Source organism: Apteryx mantelli, chromosome 4 (genome assembly GCF_036417845.1).
Source record: "Apteryx mantelli isolate bAptMan1 chromosome 4, bAptMan1.hap1, whole genome shotgun sequence".
Classification (NCBI taxonomy): Eukaryota; Metazoa; Chordata; class Aves; order Apterygiformes; family Apterygidae; genus Apteryx; species Apteryx mantelli.
The window spans coordinates 88,714,491-88,732,229 of record NC_089981.1 but is presented as its reverse complement, the minus strand read 5'-3'; the positions used below and the strand labels follow the sequence as shown (position 1 = coordinate 88,732,229).

Genomic DNA, 17,739 nt, shown 5'->3' with positions numbered 1-17,739 from the left:
GGTCAAGGGAGGTGATCCTTCTCCTCTACTTAGCCTTGGTGAGGCTACGTCTGGAGTGCCGAGTCCAGTGCTGGGCTTCCCAGGACAAGAAAGACATGGACACCCTGGAGCAAGTCCAGCAAAGGGCGACAAAGATGATGAAGGGACTGGAGCATCTATCACACGAGGAGAGGCTGAGAGAGCTGGGACTGTTCAGCCTGGAGCAGAGAAGGCTCAGGGGGACCTTATCAACGTGTATAAATATCTGATGGGAGGGTGTAAAGAAGACAGAGCCAGACACTTCTCAGTGATATGCAGGGGCAGGACGAGAGGCAGTGGGCACAGATTGACATATAGGAAATTCCATTTAAACATAAGAAAAGAAATGTTTTAGTGTGAGGGTGGTTGAACACTGGAGCCAGCTGTCCAGAGAGGTTGTGGAGTCTCCATCGTTGGAGACACACAAAACCGGACTGGACACAGCCCTGAGCAACCCTATGTAGGTGACCCTGTTTTTATCAGGGGAGTTTGACCAGATGATCTCCAGAGGTCCCTGCCAAACCCAGCTGTTCTGTGATGCTGTGTGATTCTGTAGATTTACCAGATACCTATAAAAATAAACTGTTGGTCAAGAGTCCATTAATAATGATGTCAAAAGTAGGGAGTCTATAAATAATATTCCTGTATATATAATATGTATGTTTTGGGATGACGTTAATAGTCACTTATTAAATCACATATTGCTCCATCTTGATTTATGATGATAAAGTACTGTTCTTGGGACTAGAGAGAATAAAAGGAATGGCTCAGCTAATCATTCCTGGGAAAAAAGGGGTTTGTTTTGTAATAAACAACTGAAGGTCAGATCTGCCTTACCTCTAGAGCTGCATACAGTATGAAACATGATATTTTTCCATTGCAAAATCGATTTGGGAAAGCTAAAATTCCCTTGGGAAAATTAGATTATCCTTAGTGATTTTACAGCATATAGAACATGTAGTCTGTCCCAAATCGAGGCTCATAGAAGAGAACGAAGATATGCTAAATTGGTGCTACAGCTGGGAAGAAAATGGAATTTCCAGTTTGGCAAACCTAAAATAGGATGAAAAGACTTTTTGTATTAGAAGAAAAGATTTGAGAGAGGGGAGGAGATGGAAGTACGTGACCAAGAAAAAGTCAGCGCTGGTAAACAAAATGCTGCACATGGGAGAAACTGTTCTGATGTTATATATGAAATAACGAGTTAAGAACAAGATGTTGTGACTCAGAAAGGACATGTTGGGCTTATAATTGATATCTTCCATGAAAATGCCAGCTCAGTGATCAATAGTGTTAAAGAAAACCGCAAAACAAGGTTTAGGTGTTATTGCAAAAGGTAGAGTGAACCCAACAAAGAAAACTTCTATGCTCCTGTATAAATCCGTCCTGTCTACCACGTGTGGTTCCCATGTGCACATCGCCAAAAGAATGGAAAAGGTTTCCAGAAGGCCAACAAGGAGTATCAAAACTAAGAGACAGTATCTCTATAAAGAATATCTAAATAAACTAAAAGTGTCTTGCCCAGAGTAGAGATGATTAAGGATAAATGTATCAGATATCTGAAGCCAGGGACAGCATGGAAAAGGTATTCACCTTTTCGTAATACCAGAATTAGAGGGCATCATATGAAAGCATTACAGCCAAGAAGTGGCACTGTTCACACTACTCATACCTAATTAATGGGACAGAATATCAAAGATAAGAACACTTCCAGGGGGTTCAAAAAGTGATTGGAGAAATTCAGAGAAGAAAATGCAATTGGGAGCTATTAAACACAAGATACTGGCTCTGGATCAGGACGCCCTTGCATTGAAGGTTGCTGGAGCCTGAGAATTAGTTCAGTCTTGTCCTTATGTTACACTGAGGAGGTGAATGTCAAACTTTCCCCAATGGATTCATGTTAAACTGACAAACAAGCAGCTCCACGTGTTAGATTAAAAAAATCCCACACTTTGTGCAATTCAGTATTTCATTATTTGATCCTTATTTGGATAAAATTAACATAAAATATATGAAGGTGCATGAATGTAAATGTCTGTGCTGGGCCTGCTCCAAAGAAAGTCCATTTTTAACTCACCTAATGTTAGCTCTATAAAAGATAGGTGCCTCTGCAAGATGTCACAGGAAGGGAATCTGACTTCTTTAGCAAAACCAGTCAAATTCCTCAACACGGTACCGGGAGTCAGTGACAGAGCCGAGAAGGAAATAAAACATTTCCTGCAGAGAGAAGGTGGCCTGAATTTCTTTAATGTCCTCTGTGCACATAGGTGTTGCCCTCAACACCCCAAAATTTTTGCAGCCAGTGAATTTTTTCTCCCTGGTGCACATAGCGGTAGATAACGTAACGGCCTCTGGAAAGAATGGTTTTATGCCTGTGCACAAATACCTATCATCTCTTTCTGCAAATGCACACACAAACACAGCTTCTCTCTTGAAATATATACCTAGTCGTTCTGTGGTTTGAAATCTGCCTCACTGTTTCTAGGAGAAATGCTAGAATGGGCTAAAACGCTGTGTGCAGCTGATGAGACCTGCACTGCGTGTCCATGCTTAAGAAAATAATCTGCTCTGCACATTGCAGCATCACGGTTCAGGCGACTTTTACTTGAAAACATGTTAAATACAGGTCAGCTTTCCTGAAGTGGGGTTCATCTTAGTCTACTCTAGATACCTACAGTGCCGGTATCTGTACCTCAGCTAGTCATTTAGGCTGAGTTGTTTGGTGGTTTTAGCTATGTGCATCCGGATAATGTAACTCACAGGCTAGAAGTGCCTGCTTCTCTCCACCATGCCTGAAGTGTAGATGATCCTCTGGACTGCAGCCAGATGACAGAACCAAAAATTGGATAGATCAACCGTTCCCCATGGCCAGTGTTTCTTACCTCTCTGCACCATGGCATGGGGGGAGTTGGGAGATGGCAACCTTGCTCTTCTTCCCAGGGACTGTTTTAGTGCTTGTCGCCTGTGGTATTGAGGCTCTTACTGAGCCTGCAGGACATTGAGTAGGTTTTACAGGGGATACAGCCACTTTCTGCACTCATGGTTCTTTCCATCGTGCAGCTGGAGTTCAACACTGGCAGGGTTACAGCTGGGAGAGCCACTCAGAGACAGGATCATCAGCAAGAGGTTGGCCTGGACTCATAAACCATTAGAAATCTAATATTTCACAAAGCTGAACTCCTTGATCATTTCTCGGTGTTTTTAGCAAGCCCATCCTTGACTCAGTGCAAGAATGGTTTGCAAAGAGTTTATCTGTATTTTGCTATGTCTAAGCTTGCCAAAAAAACATAGAAAACTCAGGGCATTGAGAAGGTACCTGGTAATTACTCAAGATGTAGGCAATCTTCCCAGCTTTCAGGATCCTGGCTGAATTTTTCAAGAAAGGGTTTATAGGAGACTTCATCAGATATTTCCAATAGGCCGGCACTTCCGTAAGCAAGAACGTAACGAAGCCAATGGATGAAACTTTAAGTCAGTAAAGCTCATGCTGGAAATAAGACACAAATCTTTAACAGCAGGGATCACCTGTCATAGAAGAATTCACTAAAGGATCTGATACATCTTCACCATCTCCATCACTTGAAGTCTTTATATGAGGGAAGGGGAGGTTACTCCTGAAGACAATAATGTTGCTCCAGCAGAAGCTGTGGGATTGATGTAAGACTCTCCTAGGGAGATTCCCTGCCCTGCGCTTTGCAGAAGGCCACAGACAATCATCTGCTAGCTAGCGATGCAAAAGATATAGTCAACTTTGCTCAAGCCAACTTCTACAGACAGAGTTTCAGAGACGAGGTTTCCCATTTGCCCCAGTCGCTTCCCTTTAAGAAGTTAAATACATACATACACAAACTTACCAGATTCCAAGTGGTGCTTGGCCATACAAACCCCATGAGGCCCCACAGGCTGCTGCAGTTATTGCCTGCACCCGGGACTCCTGACAAACCAGTGAGCGAGGAGCAAAGCTGACGTTGGGGTGGGTGGAAGAGAGCACTGCACGGCTCCTTTTTTAGGTTGTGAATTTCAGTGTGTCACTAGCTGTCTGTCACTGTCTGTGGTGGTGGCCATTGGAGAGAAAAGCTCATCAGGAAACCCTGAGTTTTATCTTTTACTTGAATTAATTCCAACATGTGCTTAAAAACTGACAGCTGAAAGCCACAAATCTAATCAGGGAAATGATGCGAGTACCAGCCGTGCCTTAAAAGGGCAAGGAAATATCAGCAGTTGCAAAAATATAACAAGGACCAAAATAAAAATTTATTTCTGCAGCTTGGATTCTCATTTCACTTCCAATAAAAATAGAGTTCTAATTCTGAAGGATTATGAAGAAGTTTTGCTTTACATAGCTCAGCATAAGGCAGCCTGTAGAACGCAACGGCCGAGCGAGGGCTCCTGATTCAGCGCTGATTCGCTCTTTGTGTATTCACCCGTCCAGCAGAAGGACCTGGATGCACAGCATGGCCAAATCAGAGAGCGGCACTTTGCGCTTGTTTTGCAATCTTGATGCAAGACACTGGACAACAGAGAAGTTTAATGGTCTACTTAGGCTTTTAAAAATGTTTAGTAGCTAGCCAGTGAAAACCTGGAACCGTCAAGTCCTTAACTGCGATAATACTTTAAGAAAAAAAACTCTTCTAACACTTCATGTTACAGCACTGCTGAAAAATCTTGACCGAAAGTGTGCCTGGCAGTGCTTCGCATGCACAGAGCAGGAGCTGGCTCAGGGCTGGCAGTCTAAAGAGCAAAGCTGGACAGGGAATAGGGGTGGAGTATCTTATGCAGGTCACATCTGGCAGGGAAAGGGCATCAGACCCACAACTGTGGATTTCCATATGGGCAACCTCCTTACTGGCCCAGGCAGCCACCGGCATTCAAAAATCTGGACTGCTCCTGCAGCAAGGCTCAAGCTGGACCTGGACTCGCCACGCTGTGAGATGGGCTCCACACCAGACCTTTACACAGAAGCAGAGATATTCTGGATAGCTGCCGAGACTTGTTCCCTCACTTACGTGCCTACGTGCCCCCACCGTGTCCGCACCGGTAGAGCCGCTGCCCGGAGCAGTGACCACACAGCGGCTCAGCTCCGGGCGAGCTCAGCCCGGCACGGCACGGGCTGCTCCCGGGGTAGTTTTCCGAGTGCTGGGGAAATTCAAAGAAACGGAATTCAACCCTCGATTGCTCCTATGGTGGAGTTAAAACCTCGCTAGCCTGCTGCCACCCAACACGTTGAGGAAGGGCCGCGGTGGAGAAGCCTCTTCGCGGGCTGCAGGAGCAGTTTCCTGGGCTGATCAGGACCTTCCAACCTCGAGCAAGGGGGAGGAAGGGGCTGGAGGGAAATATCCTCATTCCTTAGCTCTCTAAGGAGGGCAGGGACACATCTAGCCAGAAATGTATCCCACCAACCCCAGTAGCTCTCCCCTGGTCACTGCAGTGGATCTGGGGTCGGGAGCAAAGGGAGTATGGAGCCCAAAATGAAAAGACATAAAGTACTGCTACCAATTGAAAAGGTAACCAAAAATCCTGTGTGTTTTTTTTTCTTTATAAAATGTACATAAAGAACATATACTCTTCGAGGTAAAAGTGAGACCAGTTTGTAATTTAACCAGAGACGTTAACAACAATGGCAAAAAATAATTCTACAGTGGGTGTTCTAGCAAAATAACAGACCGCGTTTCGGCTATATACAATAATCAAGATAGTTAAAATGCAATAATTGTTATATATACATTAGATACATACAATTGCAGTTATTTATATAATATTTACACACACAAACACGCAGATTTTTCCCTTTGCAGGTGGTAGTGTGCAAGCAGAAGCGCATCTGATCTTTCCTGAGAAGGTGCTGAGGCTGCTAATTCTTGCTCGCAGTAACGTGTGTTTCTCCAATCTCTTTTGCGGCCATGATCTGCCAAAAATGTTTTGCTAAATATTACAGTTGCGGCTGTTGCAATGTTCTTGTCTTCTTGCCATGGGTGGGGGCCTGGAAGCCTCCAGCCCGCAGCACCCAAAGATCGTGGCGTGCCCGCACGCTGGATCCCGAGGAAGCAGCCGTGACATTTCTCCACTTATCAGCCATGACCTCAGCTGCGAGCAAAGCTACATTAGTATTTGTTTGTCCAAATACTCGTCAACATTCAAGTCACTTTCTCGATGGAAAGAATACCGGAGAACGGACATGGCAGGGAATCGGTTGCAAGGCACCTGCCGTAGGTCCTTGGTGGGCTCTGGTGAGGTGATCCTCAACCAGGGGGAAAACCCCACCGTGTCGTGCCAAGAGCCAGCTAGGAGAGACCGTGGTGGGTGAGGCTACCAGGATGCATGGGAAAACATCGACACGGGGAATGCAAACACTCTCTCCCTATTAAGTTTCTTGTCAGGAGTCCAACGTTGATATTTATAATTAAAATACTAGGGGTCCTTTCAAGGTAGTTTTGGAACAGCGAGTTACAAAACGTGACATGATGGGGGGGGATGCTTGAGGAGTGGGGCACAGGCTCATCCTACGCAAGAATGACTTGATTTCATTTTCGGATGACTCAATCGGTTTGTTCTCACTTGAGTCATCTCCTTATACCACAACTGTTTCTCTGAGAGATACGGGTAAGATGCTATTTCATCAAAGGAAAATCTGAGTGTCATCACTGCACCCTCCGAAAGCCTCGTCCTCCAGAAGCACTCACATGTGAGTAGGGCGACATCTTCACAAATTTTGGATGTTGTGTTCTGGGAAGAAAACATAACATCCTTCCCACAGTACAAAGCTCACAGTACAAACTCCCTGATCTGACAGCTAGAAAGGAAAACGATGTCATATTTAAGTAAGTCGCATCAGGATGTACTTTCCCAAGTGCCCTGTCTTTGGGTTAATTATAGCTCGTATTTTTTTATTACACATCTTATTTAACCCAGAGATACAAATACTGTAGCCTGGCCAAAAGCAGCCAGAAAGGGGGTCTGCAGGTTGTCGGGGGTCCAGAAGGGGAGGAGGTTGACACCAGGAAGGGTGGAGAACATCTTTTAACGGTAGCTAGAGCTGGCACGGGAACAAATGACTCTGAACCGGCCACGAGCACATTGAAGCTGGCAATAAGAGAAGGGGCTGCGAACCCCAAGCGATGAGGCTGCAGAAAGGTCTGGCACGCACCGCAGAGGGCAAAAAAAAATCACACGCAGCCTCCCCCTTCCACCTCTTAACGGGTTGCAAGGTTGAGCCGCCCCTGGACGGGGTCCCTGGGGGCGGCCACCAGCAGAAGGTCTGCACCAGCAGGTCTCTCCCGCCCGAGTCCCGTGAGCTCCTGGCCCTGCGAACATGGGGGTTAGCGCATGGTCCCACGGGCAGCGTGGCTGTCGGCGCGGAGCCAAAGAGGGTGGAAAAATGTGGGCGACCGCACGTACCCGCCGCGGGAGCGCAGGAGCCGCGGGTCAGCGAGCCCCTTCGCGCGAAGCAGAACAAAACGATGAGCGCCTCCTGGTTGACTTCCTCCTACGCCGCTGAGACTCACGCTTCTGCCGGGCTGGGGCAGTTGTCTGCGTCAGAGCATATTCCTGCTGCGCTTCTTTGTTACCAAAAAAAAAAAACAAAAAAACCCTGAAGTGTAATAATAAGCTTTTTTATAAGTTTTTATAGTCTTATGGGAAAATTCAAGGATTAATCCAGATGGCACCCATCTCTTTATTAGCATATACAGGCAAAGAGCACTTATAATACCAAACTGTATCTTTTTCATTGAACTGTTCTAGAAAGCCATTCTTCTGATGGATAAGACTTCTCGGGGATGAAGAGATTTTCAATTATCCTTTGATACATGAAAAAATGATACTAGTGTGCAAACCATCTGAAAATAAAAACAGCTTATCCTCTTCCGCTGAGGGCAGAAAGAATTTTCTCGGTCTGACTAAACTACTCATTACAAAGGCATTTCACTGACCTTCTGAGGCAGCAAACTAAGTTTGAACGATAAGTTGATGTTTTAATCGATCGGGTCTGTTTTAAAGTTTGGAGATCCTGATTGCCCAAAGCTGCTGAGAATAAATTGCATGTTTGAGGCTGGTGCACGAAGGGGAGGTTCAAGCTCTTGATGTCAAGCAGCAAGCGGCTCCCGGAGCGGCCGAGGCCGGCGTTTCGGCAGGGGCTCTCGGCGGCTGAGGACCGCCGGCTGCAGCCCAGGCTCCGTGCCGCTCTGCCGGCAGCTCCTCTCCCAAGGTCTCCGGTTTCAAGAGGAAAGGTCCACATTTCCAAGGATTTCTGTGGGCCTGACAGCAAAACACACTGAGATAATAATAGTCTCCAAAGCCCGGCTGATACGAAATGAGCTGGGTATAGAGATCCCTTCCTAGGTACTATATGGTAGTTAATGCCTTTATTTTTATCCCATAAGGCATAGACACTTAGATGGGCTCCAGAGGAGCTGTAACTTGCCTTTAAATCGTAATTGTGCATTTGTAACGTGTTTGCCCCCTTTTAGTCCAGGCTCTTTTATCCCCCCGTCGTGCCCCATGCAGGACGCAGGCCAGGCTGGAGCCAGCTGGAGGAGCAGTGCTGGGTTTAGTGCAGTGAGATCAAACTATTTGGTAGTATACAAGGATCCATTACCAGATTGGACACCCAAGAACCGAGTAATAGGGTTTTGCCTGTTTCTCAGAAGAGCCCCTGGCTCAAACGCTCTCTGTGGTTGACATTCCGAAAATTTTACAAATACTTTGTTCATTTTTGTACCAAAATGAAAAAAGAAAAAAATCGAGACTAGGAAATACATATCTCACTTTGTACTTCTTGCTCATGGCCTGAACAGAGCAAAATCTTAATGCCTTTGCAGTGGCTTCTTAGGAACGTAAAGGAAGAGAACTTTATGTCTAAATCAACTGTTGAAAAACAGCCTTTCTTGGCACTGTCTTCTGCACTCAAGGAAGCAGAGTAAAACTGAAAATAGGCATGGAAAATATATTTCCTTTCAGACAAAGACGTGGCCTTTTCAGGACAAATTGCTTATCCTGCCCTGAAAGAAGACTTTGGTCTTTGGCTGTCAATAGAAAACTTTTATCTAATATTCAACACGGTCCACCGCCAATGGGGAAAAAAAATCCAAGCAAGAAGAGGAAATATGGATTTCAGCTTGCAATCTTAGCTGGTGATCTGAAGCACCAAAGAAAATCTTCATCTGAGTATTTTCCGGCAGAGCTGCCCGGCCATCGCGGCGCCTCTCCCGGCTGCCCCTTCCCCCGGGTCGCGCTCGCGCCGAGAGCCAGTGCCGCGGGCTGCCGCGCCGGCACGTCGGCACGCGGGGCTCTGCCGGACGCTTGGAATAACCTTTTCCAGCTCTGTGCTCGTCAACGGGCTCCCAAATTTCAGTTTATTCTGAGTCTATTTTTAGACGTGATAAATTAGAGGAAAAACAGGAAAATATTCTAAAGGAAGCGGAACGGTTCACAGTTCGCTTCAAAACGCTTAACAGATGGCCATCCTTTATCCCTATTCCCTGCTTCATCCCATCAGGACAGTGAAATCGGGTGTCAAAAAATACAGCAGCAAAATGCCATCAGTTTAGTGCGCGCAAACGGGCCAAATCCGGCACGGCGGGATCCGGCCCGAGCCGCGCTCCCCGGCCCACTGGCCTCTCCAAAACCTGCTCGTCCCGGAGCTGAGAGCCTCGGTCCAGTTGCTGCTCCAGCTGGAAAAGGAGCAAAAAAGGGGCCAGCGAGCTCCCGGATGGCCAGGCACCCGCTGAGGAATATCGCTGCAAAAGGCGATATTCCAGATATTCCAGATATTCCAGAATGCAAACCAGTCCCTTCCCGCAGGGCTCTCCAGCCCCGGCCGGCGTCGCCCGGAAAACGGCAGCACCGTGCAAAGCCAGCCCCTCCCTAGGCCAAAAAAATCATTTTTTTCTCCCCAAAATACCAGGAGAGGGGGGTTCTCCCAAGCGATCCTGCAGGAAAACAGCAAGAGGCAGCGCGCGACCCGGGGGGGGTCTCGGCAGGCGGCTCCCGCGCGAAACTCTGCAACCAAAACCCTGCCCCAAGCGCCGCTTATTTAAAAGCATATATGGTTTGGAGAGCCGCCGTCGGGCCAGCCTCGGCGCCGTCCCCGAAGAGCACCCCTTCGCCGGAGCAAAACGCAACCCCCCTCGGTGCGGCCGGGTGCCCTGCTCAACAAACACACGGACCACTGCGCGTACCTTACCTGGAAAGAGGCTTTATTGAACATAGCTGTAAAATTATCTCTTCAGTTGAATTACTGAATTTGCACAAACATTTCTCTACAGAATAAAAAAAAAAACAAACCAAGCCTTGTCATTGTTTTACTGCATCTCGTTGTGCTTTTTATAGTCGTATTCGCAAATGTTATCCTTGTTTGTGTTGGCTGTTTATACTCCAATTGCTTGCATATCAGGTTTTTGTTTTTTATTTTTAATCCTTGGGAGTTGAAAGAACACAGAATAATAATAATAATAATTATAATAATTATAATTATAATAATAATACTCTCCTTTAGACAAAAGTCCTTTTTTTTAAATGAAGTTAAAAGCTGAGATAATTTAAGGAAAAAGGTCTTCAAATTGTCATAACCAACTGTCAGGGAACTTTACAACGCATTGGAAAACTGGCTGGTTCAAGGTATGGTATGTGTTCAGGTAGCTCAAAATCATTTGTACAGGTTTGATTTTTCTTGCAAAAGTGTTCTTTTGTTTTTTGTTTTTTTTAAATTTTGCTAAAATAATAAAATAATCTTTCGCAATCTGCACAGAGTCTGGCTACAGGGGCAGAGGCACTGCGCCCTCCGCGTCTCGCTAGCGCCGGGGTTCGCAGGCCCTCGCTCGCCGCGGGGCTTCGCGTTGCGTTTTGCGCCTGTTTGCACGCACAGGCGCTGCGGTCGCGCGCGCGCGCACACACCTGCCCATCTCGCTACAGCCGGGGCCGAGTCCGCCGCGGACGGAGGTCAGAGCAAGGAGGGCGCTTCCGCGCTTTTTAACCACCTTCTGCGCTAAGTGTGTCTTAACCAACCTTCTCCTCTGGTTGAGCCGCTCGATAACCTGGAAAAAGAAGGGGAGGGGACCAAAAAAAAAAGGGGGGGAAAAAAAAAAAGTGCTGCTCCCGTTTCGAGGACCGGCGGGAGCTCTTTTCTAATGGATAACAAGCTGAAAGGCCATGGCTGTCTGGAAGGGTAAACAACGAATACCTCATCCGCAAGGGCTTACGCAGCGACTTAGGTCCGTCCATCTCCAGAAGCGGCTCTGTTTTCTCGCCTGCGGTCTGCACGCTCAGGCTCCGTAGTTTGTTTAGAAAATAGTTTGCACAAACCACATTTTAGCAGTGCGAGCTTCCGTGTTGAAATTATCATCTCTCTCTCTCTTTTTTTTTTGTTTTTTTGTGTTTTTTTGTTTTTTTTTTTAATCATCAGGCTTGTTTCATTGAAGGCACTTGGTTTCCATGGCAATTTATAAAAGACGGTGGTTTGGTTTCTTCACTTCGTTAGAACAGATGACTTAGTCGGGGAGGGGAGAGGGGTGTTCGGGTGGCCGCAAGCAAACTCCGATAAGCCTGTGTCATATGTAAGCCCAGGGCGCGTATCCTGGATAGGAATGCATGCAAAAGGAGACGGCGTACAGGTATCGAGCACAGCCATGGGAAATGAAACACAGACGTCTTAAAACAGCTCTGATTTGGGGCTATTCTCTAGGGGAGGCAACAGCCAAAGGCGAAAGGGCCTACATTTATTTAACTCTACGCTAAAAAACCTTCTCGAAGGGAAAATGAACGCCAGCTCTTCGCGTACCCTGTTTACAGTGAGGTGCTGCTCCCGCGCGCGCGCGCTCGTTTTTTAAATTTTTCTCTCTCTCTCCTTTTTTTTTTTTTTTGTTTTTTGTTTTTTGGCAGGCCATTAGGTTTCCATGGTAACAAGCAAACTATTCATCTGAAACAAAACCAGCCACGACTTTGTGCTTTGACAAGGGTTTCTATAGCTCTTTTCCGAGAGTTCAACCAGACGACGCTTGGGTTCGTCACTGACCGCAAAAGCACCTGAAGGTGTCTTCCTCCCTTAGGCCAGATACCGTTCTCACGTGTGGGTCATATGAGTTACACTCCCGTGATGCCTTTTATGTCCCCAGTGCTTTTTTTTTTTATTTATTATTTTTTTTATTTATTTACGTATTTATTTAACGTTTGAGTCAGTCAGTGGAGGAATCTTTGGTAGTTTGTTTTTAAATGTCCGTTTTACAAAGACTCTTTCTTCGTGCCAGTGCCTGGTGGATCTGTTGTAGCCTCTGCCAGGATAAGGTCACCTCTGATGACTTAAGACAGACATGAGGATGATGACGGGGAGTAGTCGTATATGCGCTAATGTCCCAACAGCACCTGATCGTAAATCTACAAAAAGGGGGGGAAAAAGGTAGAATTACCGAGCTGCCCGGTCAGGCAAACGGCACCGCTACGAGGCCCAGAACGGAAGGGGTAACTTGGCTCCCGCAGCGGGGCGACCCCGGGGAGAGTGGCCGGGGCGCCCGTAACTTTGTCGTTAATATTGCCTTATCCACCCATCCATCTCAAGTCACCCGAAGAGCAATGGATACGCGGGATGCTGGTTCGCTAAGTGTACAAGAGGTTTAACTCTTAGTCCTTAGCACTTTCTGAAAAGTCAGGATAAGTCTGTCGCTACCAGCGCCAACGACCCATCGGGTCCTTGGGGCCCTCCTGCAGTTCAGGGGGTCCCTCGGGTGCAGGAACTCGGCCGATTCGGGCCGCCCACCCGCAGCGCCGCTGCCTCTCGTGGGAGACGTCTGGCCGTGAGCCACCAAAAATCCCCCCAGAGCACAACGGCGCCCGCATCCCCACACGCCGCTGCCTCCAGATCTTGTTTCCGAGGCAAAGTTTTCAATTTAAAGCTCTCCAACTGAACCGAACGATATTTTGTTCTCTTTTCCGTTGGAGAAAATCCATTTTAGAGTGCGTCTCAAATTTAAAGCCATGAGAAACCATTTGCTCTTCTCGCCTTGGATGGAAGAGCCACTTACTGTTGGCCGGTTGGTCTGATTTCATACACTCTCCTTCCACGATCGATATGTCATCAATAGCAATATCGCCTTCTATGCCGGGACCGCGGATCCCTTCAAATATGAGCTGCGAAGAAATAAAGAAAAAGCCATTCACAAGGCAGGAAAAATACGACAAATGGAAAACACTCAGCTGCATTTTGCGCAGTTTAATTTACAGTGATGGGCGTGGAATAATTCAAAAACAATTTCTGTGATGCAGAAAAATGCAACTGAGTTCACACATACTGACAAGGCGAGTGCACGATATGTACGAGCTAGGGAGACTTTTACACTTCAGAATTAGCTGAGAAACAGCAGTGCTGCTATTTGTGTGCAGGAACTGCTCCCGCTTCCGACGGCGAGCCGGAGACGGCCTCGGCAAAGCAGGCTGCGGTCGTGTGCCTCCGGTCAGCTCGGCTAATATGCTAGTTCTACCACATATATTTATAGAAATATGACATTCCTGCAACAAGGAGGGGGAAACAGCCTTCAGGACCAGCTCTTCCTGAGGCTCAGCCCAAGGAAAATGTTGGATTCTCTAAATTCAGGTTTCTGGCAGGACTACTGCAGCCCACGAGAAAAAGCGAGACTCTCCTGCTCTTGTATTGCCGTGTGTCTCCAGCCTCTTACCGCAAACAAACATCAAGTCTCCCAGTTCCCACCATGACGTTTTTGTTCCTTCCACAGTATCTTCGTGCCATGAAGGGGGCAGAGATACCCTAGAGGTTTTCCTTCTCATTTTAGCCTTGCTTCTCACATCAAGGATGTTTCAGTTAACTGGCGGGCCATGGACCAAGGGCAACGCTGTGCAAGAAGCTGGGGCACAAACATACCCCCAGAACCTCATCACCACTGCCAGACACCCGCTCCAGCAAGGGAAAAAGGGCTTCAACGCAGGGAAAGTTTTGATGAGACTAGTGGTGTTTTTCTCAGAAACTCCTGTCATGTGAAGAGAACGGCAGAGCTTAAAGAAGACCATCTAAGACCCAAGAACTGCGTCCACTTGAATGCGAACCACGTGCAAACACACTCACAGAGAAGCTGGCAAAAACGCCTAAGAAAAATGAGATTTCTGGTTCTCAGACATGCCCAAACCAGTCACTCCCACCCCGCCTCCCATCCTGTAGCCCTCACGTTTGCTATGTGGGCACTCCTCTGCACGTAGGTGATGGGCAAGGCCACCAAAAATGGGACCCAGCGGCGCCCGCTGGGCTCGCTGTGCTCTCGGCAGCCTGCGGAGCCCGGTCCCGAGATGCCTTGGCGCGACCCCTGCCGCTGCGGGGATCGGTGACGCTGCCAACGTCCCCCCGGCTCCGCTCGGTGGCCCACCACCGTTTGGAGAAACTCTGATCTCCCATCAAGTAACAGCCCATGTTTATTAGAGGAGACTGTGATGTATTTTATGGAGCGAGGAGGGGTCAGGATAGGGATTTTATTCCTCTGCTAAATGGATGCCTATGATTTCAAGGGACTATTAATCATTTCCTGGCGAATACTCCTGGTCTGTGAGAGCCCAATTTCCCGCCTTGGGACAGGCAGGGGAGGACCAGCGGGATCCGCGCTTTCCCGCAGCCTGCGCTGGCGAGACCCACCTCCGCAGCGGGCACAGAAAAGAAGAGAAAACAGCCCTGGAGAGGGCATAAAAGCTGAACCCTGGAAAGCAAAATGCTGCCTGCATGGAGATGGGTGGCTTGCAGCAAGGTCGGCAGCAGTATTTGCCAGAACGCTCATTGTTAGCTACGGATTACTGTTGCACGAAAGAAAGTTATCCACTGTCCTTTCCCCAAACTGATGTGATCCTGTCCTGCCATTCTGCTGCCTTAATTAGCTTTGCAGAAGAGCAAACCCATTCTGTATTGCAGGAAATTTATTCACTAGCAAACTTCAAAGCCTTTCTAAAGAGATGAAGAGAATTATGTAAGGAATATATTTCCCAAGCAGCATCGTTTGCTCAGCTATCTCTCCAATCCCTTTGTCTTCTCGTTCCTTTGAAATGCTTTTGGTTAATTCAGATGACAAGTGTTTTAACTTTAATCTGCAACAATATATGCACGATATTCAATGAACTTTATAAAGGAATATTGTGGCACTAATGGAGAAACTAACTCTTGGAGGTAGTGTCAATTTGGAAAAAAAAAGAATTCTATATGGAACAAAATACTTAAATTACACTTTGTCATAAATTAAAGGCATTAGAGGGATGTGTGGGGCACTCTGACGGGCTCCCGCGTTGCCACTGATTTCATCAGGACGCAGATGCAGGCTGACTCTTTGGCAGCCTCCAACATCTCTTTGCACATCCATACAGTTCCATCAGAGTTGCTCCTTCAAAATTAATAACATTCATTATAATTATTTAATAAACACTCAGCACAGTGGAAGACGCCCCTGTAAATCGCAGAAGGGCTCAGCGCTGTCCGTGGCTCGGTCCAGCTGCAGGAATCCACATCACACAACACGCCAAGGCACCAGACACCGAACCGTGCAGGCCGTCCTACCCTCTGCCTTGCGGAAGGGTGCACAGCCCAAAACCTTGCCCACGGACACATCTCGTTCTTTTACTGAACATATCCAGTAAGGGATTGACCCTGCAGCGGTACGTTGGCAATACCAAGGTATATATTTACAGTCTGATGGTTGTGTCCTAAGTCAGGCTGCAAGGGCGGCGTGGAGAGCACTAAATAAATGTGAAAGCCATGCATTTGGAGCAGGTGACTCCATCGCTGTCTCACCAAAGTGTGATACTGTGGGTTAATTACTATAACAAGGTGGATATTAGTGCAACAGGGAACAGTAATTGGGGAAACAGTAAGCTTTTCCATAATTTACCCTGTTGTCTGAAAACAATGTCTCAAGTAATTATCCCTCTTACGTTTTTTCCATTCTATCTCTGATAATGGGAAGCATTCAGCTTGAAAGTCTCTTCTCTTCTCCCCCAAAGCACGGCTCGCCCTTTGTGCTTCTTGGCAGAAGGCAGATAACCAATCAACCGAGTGTGAAGTCAAATCTTTCCTGATAATGAAAAACACTCTTTCCAGACAAAAGGACTCTATACCAATACAATGGCCAGCATTTAATTAAAATCTGCATTTGGCAGTAGGCTTTATAGGTTTCAGAGATGGTTTGCTATTAGCCAGCTTGGCCACACGCTCAGAACAAATCACAGCAGATGAATATTGGCAGTGCATGAAGCACAGGCTAGTTTACAGTTCACAGTTATTTGCAGGAGGTGCCAGATGATCAGGATCTCCTATCAGTCTCTAGCTAAAGCTATTATCTGTATGCCTGAGATTTTACAAAGCTGTTGTTAGAAACACTGCATTTAGCTGGAGAATAGAAGGGCTTACAAATATACGAAAGGCCACTCTGCTCTCTTAAAAAGGGAAATGGAAATTTTTCCTTATAGTGCCTCCAGATTTATCCCGAGTGTCTCTGAGGGAATTCACCTTGTGCTGCTTCAGCATGGTTTCAGGTAGATTTTACCTTCCTGGACAGTTTCCCAATGAGAAGTAGAGATGTGCCTAACGAATGCCAGGCTGTCCCCATCTGCATACAGCGATGACAGGGCTGTACCTTTTAAGACATACCTTCCTGGCCTTCTCTTCTCCCCAGCCAACTACTACGGACTGGCTCTAGGCACCATTTCACTCCCTGTAAGAGGCTGAAGATCTCAGCCTGCTTCGAGTGGCCAGGAGAGAGCGATGGCAGCAGTAACAGTGACCACCATCCCATCGCCACCGTCAGAGGGGCCCTTTCAGTGATTTCGTCTGAGAAGTCCAGGCGAGATCGGAATGAATATTCAGCCCCGTACTCGGAATGAAAATTACAGCCCTGGAAGAGGCTGAAGATCTCAGCCTCGTATCGTGGAGAAGATGTATCCAGCTCGAGCAGCAGTACTTGGCAGCAATTCAGTGGAGCTTCTGCTGCCAGCTCCTGAGTTACAACTGCTCTACAGAGAACCTTATTCCCCGTTGTGTGTGTCCATCTTGGCCAGCTGTCTTTATTCTCCACTTACTAGAACTTACTACATTTTGTGGGCACACCTTCATTTATTTATGGACAAATCAGTCCCTCCCTGCAAAAAAATCTCTTTTGGCTTTGAGGAATTAAATGACTTGTGCTGATTAACCTGCCCTGAACCACTGCAGGATTTTGTAAGCCAGCTGAGACTCGGGGAGAAAAAAATCCTAAGCCGAACAGAACAGCTGGCACCATCAACCTAAGATCAAAATCAAGTCACCTTAAAATCTTAAAGTCTACCTTCAGAGCTGCGAAAATGGATGCAATTCTGATAATGGAGATCTTCAGCAACCCTCACTTGGTAAGACTGAAGAACAAAACTCAAGATTGTCACACTGGCTGCAATTTGGTGGATCTCCTTCAGTTTCTTCCAGTTTCAAACAACGGCAAGTTCCATCCCCCAGAGATGACCTACCACAGCTGAAGATGGAGAAGATCACTTTTTACTTTCTCTTGTTCAGTGATGAATTTCTCCCAACTTCTGGCTACAGGGGCTGGTTGTGTGCGTGGACCCACAGAGCGGAGAGGGCTCAAAAGCAGCCACAAGGAGACTTCAAGGAAACCGTAGCCGAAGGGGGCTGCAGTGCTCCTGCTCAAATTTGAGCTAAAATCCAGGACTTCACAGGTGCCAGCATGCAATGTATCACTTCCACATGCTCTTGTTTCTGTT

General features: G+C 47.0%; 1 protein-coding gene across 1 annotated transcript in view; it reads right to left on the bottom strand.

Moving 5' to 3' along the window:
• Positions 1 to 10,190: 10,190 nt before the first annotated feature.
• The window catches only part of MDGA2 (MAM domain containing glycosylphosphatidylinositol anchor 2), a 382,608-nt gene continuing 375,059 nt past the window's right edge, over positions 10,191 to 17,739 (bottom strand). Inside the window, exons 16-17 of the mRNA XM_067295207.1 lie at positions 13,029 to 13,134; positions 10,191 to 12,384 (exon numbers count right to left, since the gene is read on the bottom strand). Coding sequence (XP_067151308.1) covers positions 12,296 to 12,384; positions 13,029 to 13,134 — 195 coding nt within the window. The 3' untranslated portion in view covers positions 10,191 to 12,295. The remainder of the gene's footprint in view (positions 12,385 to 13,028; positions 13,135 to 17,739) is intronic.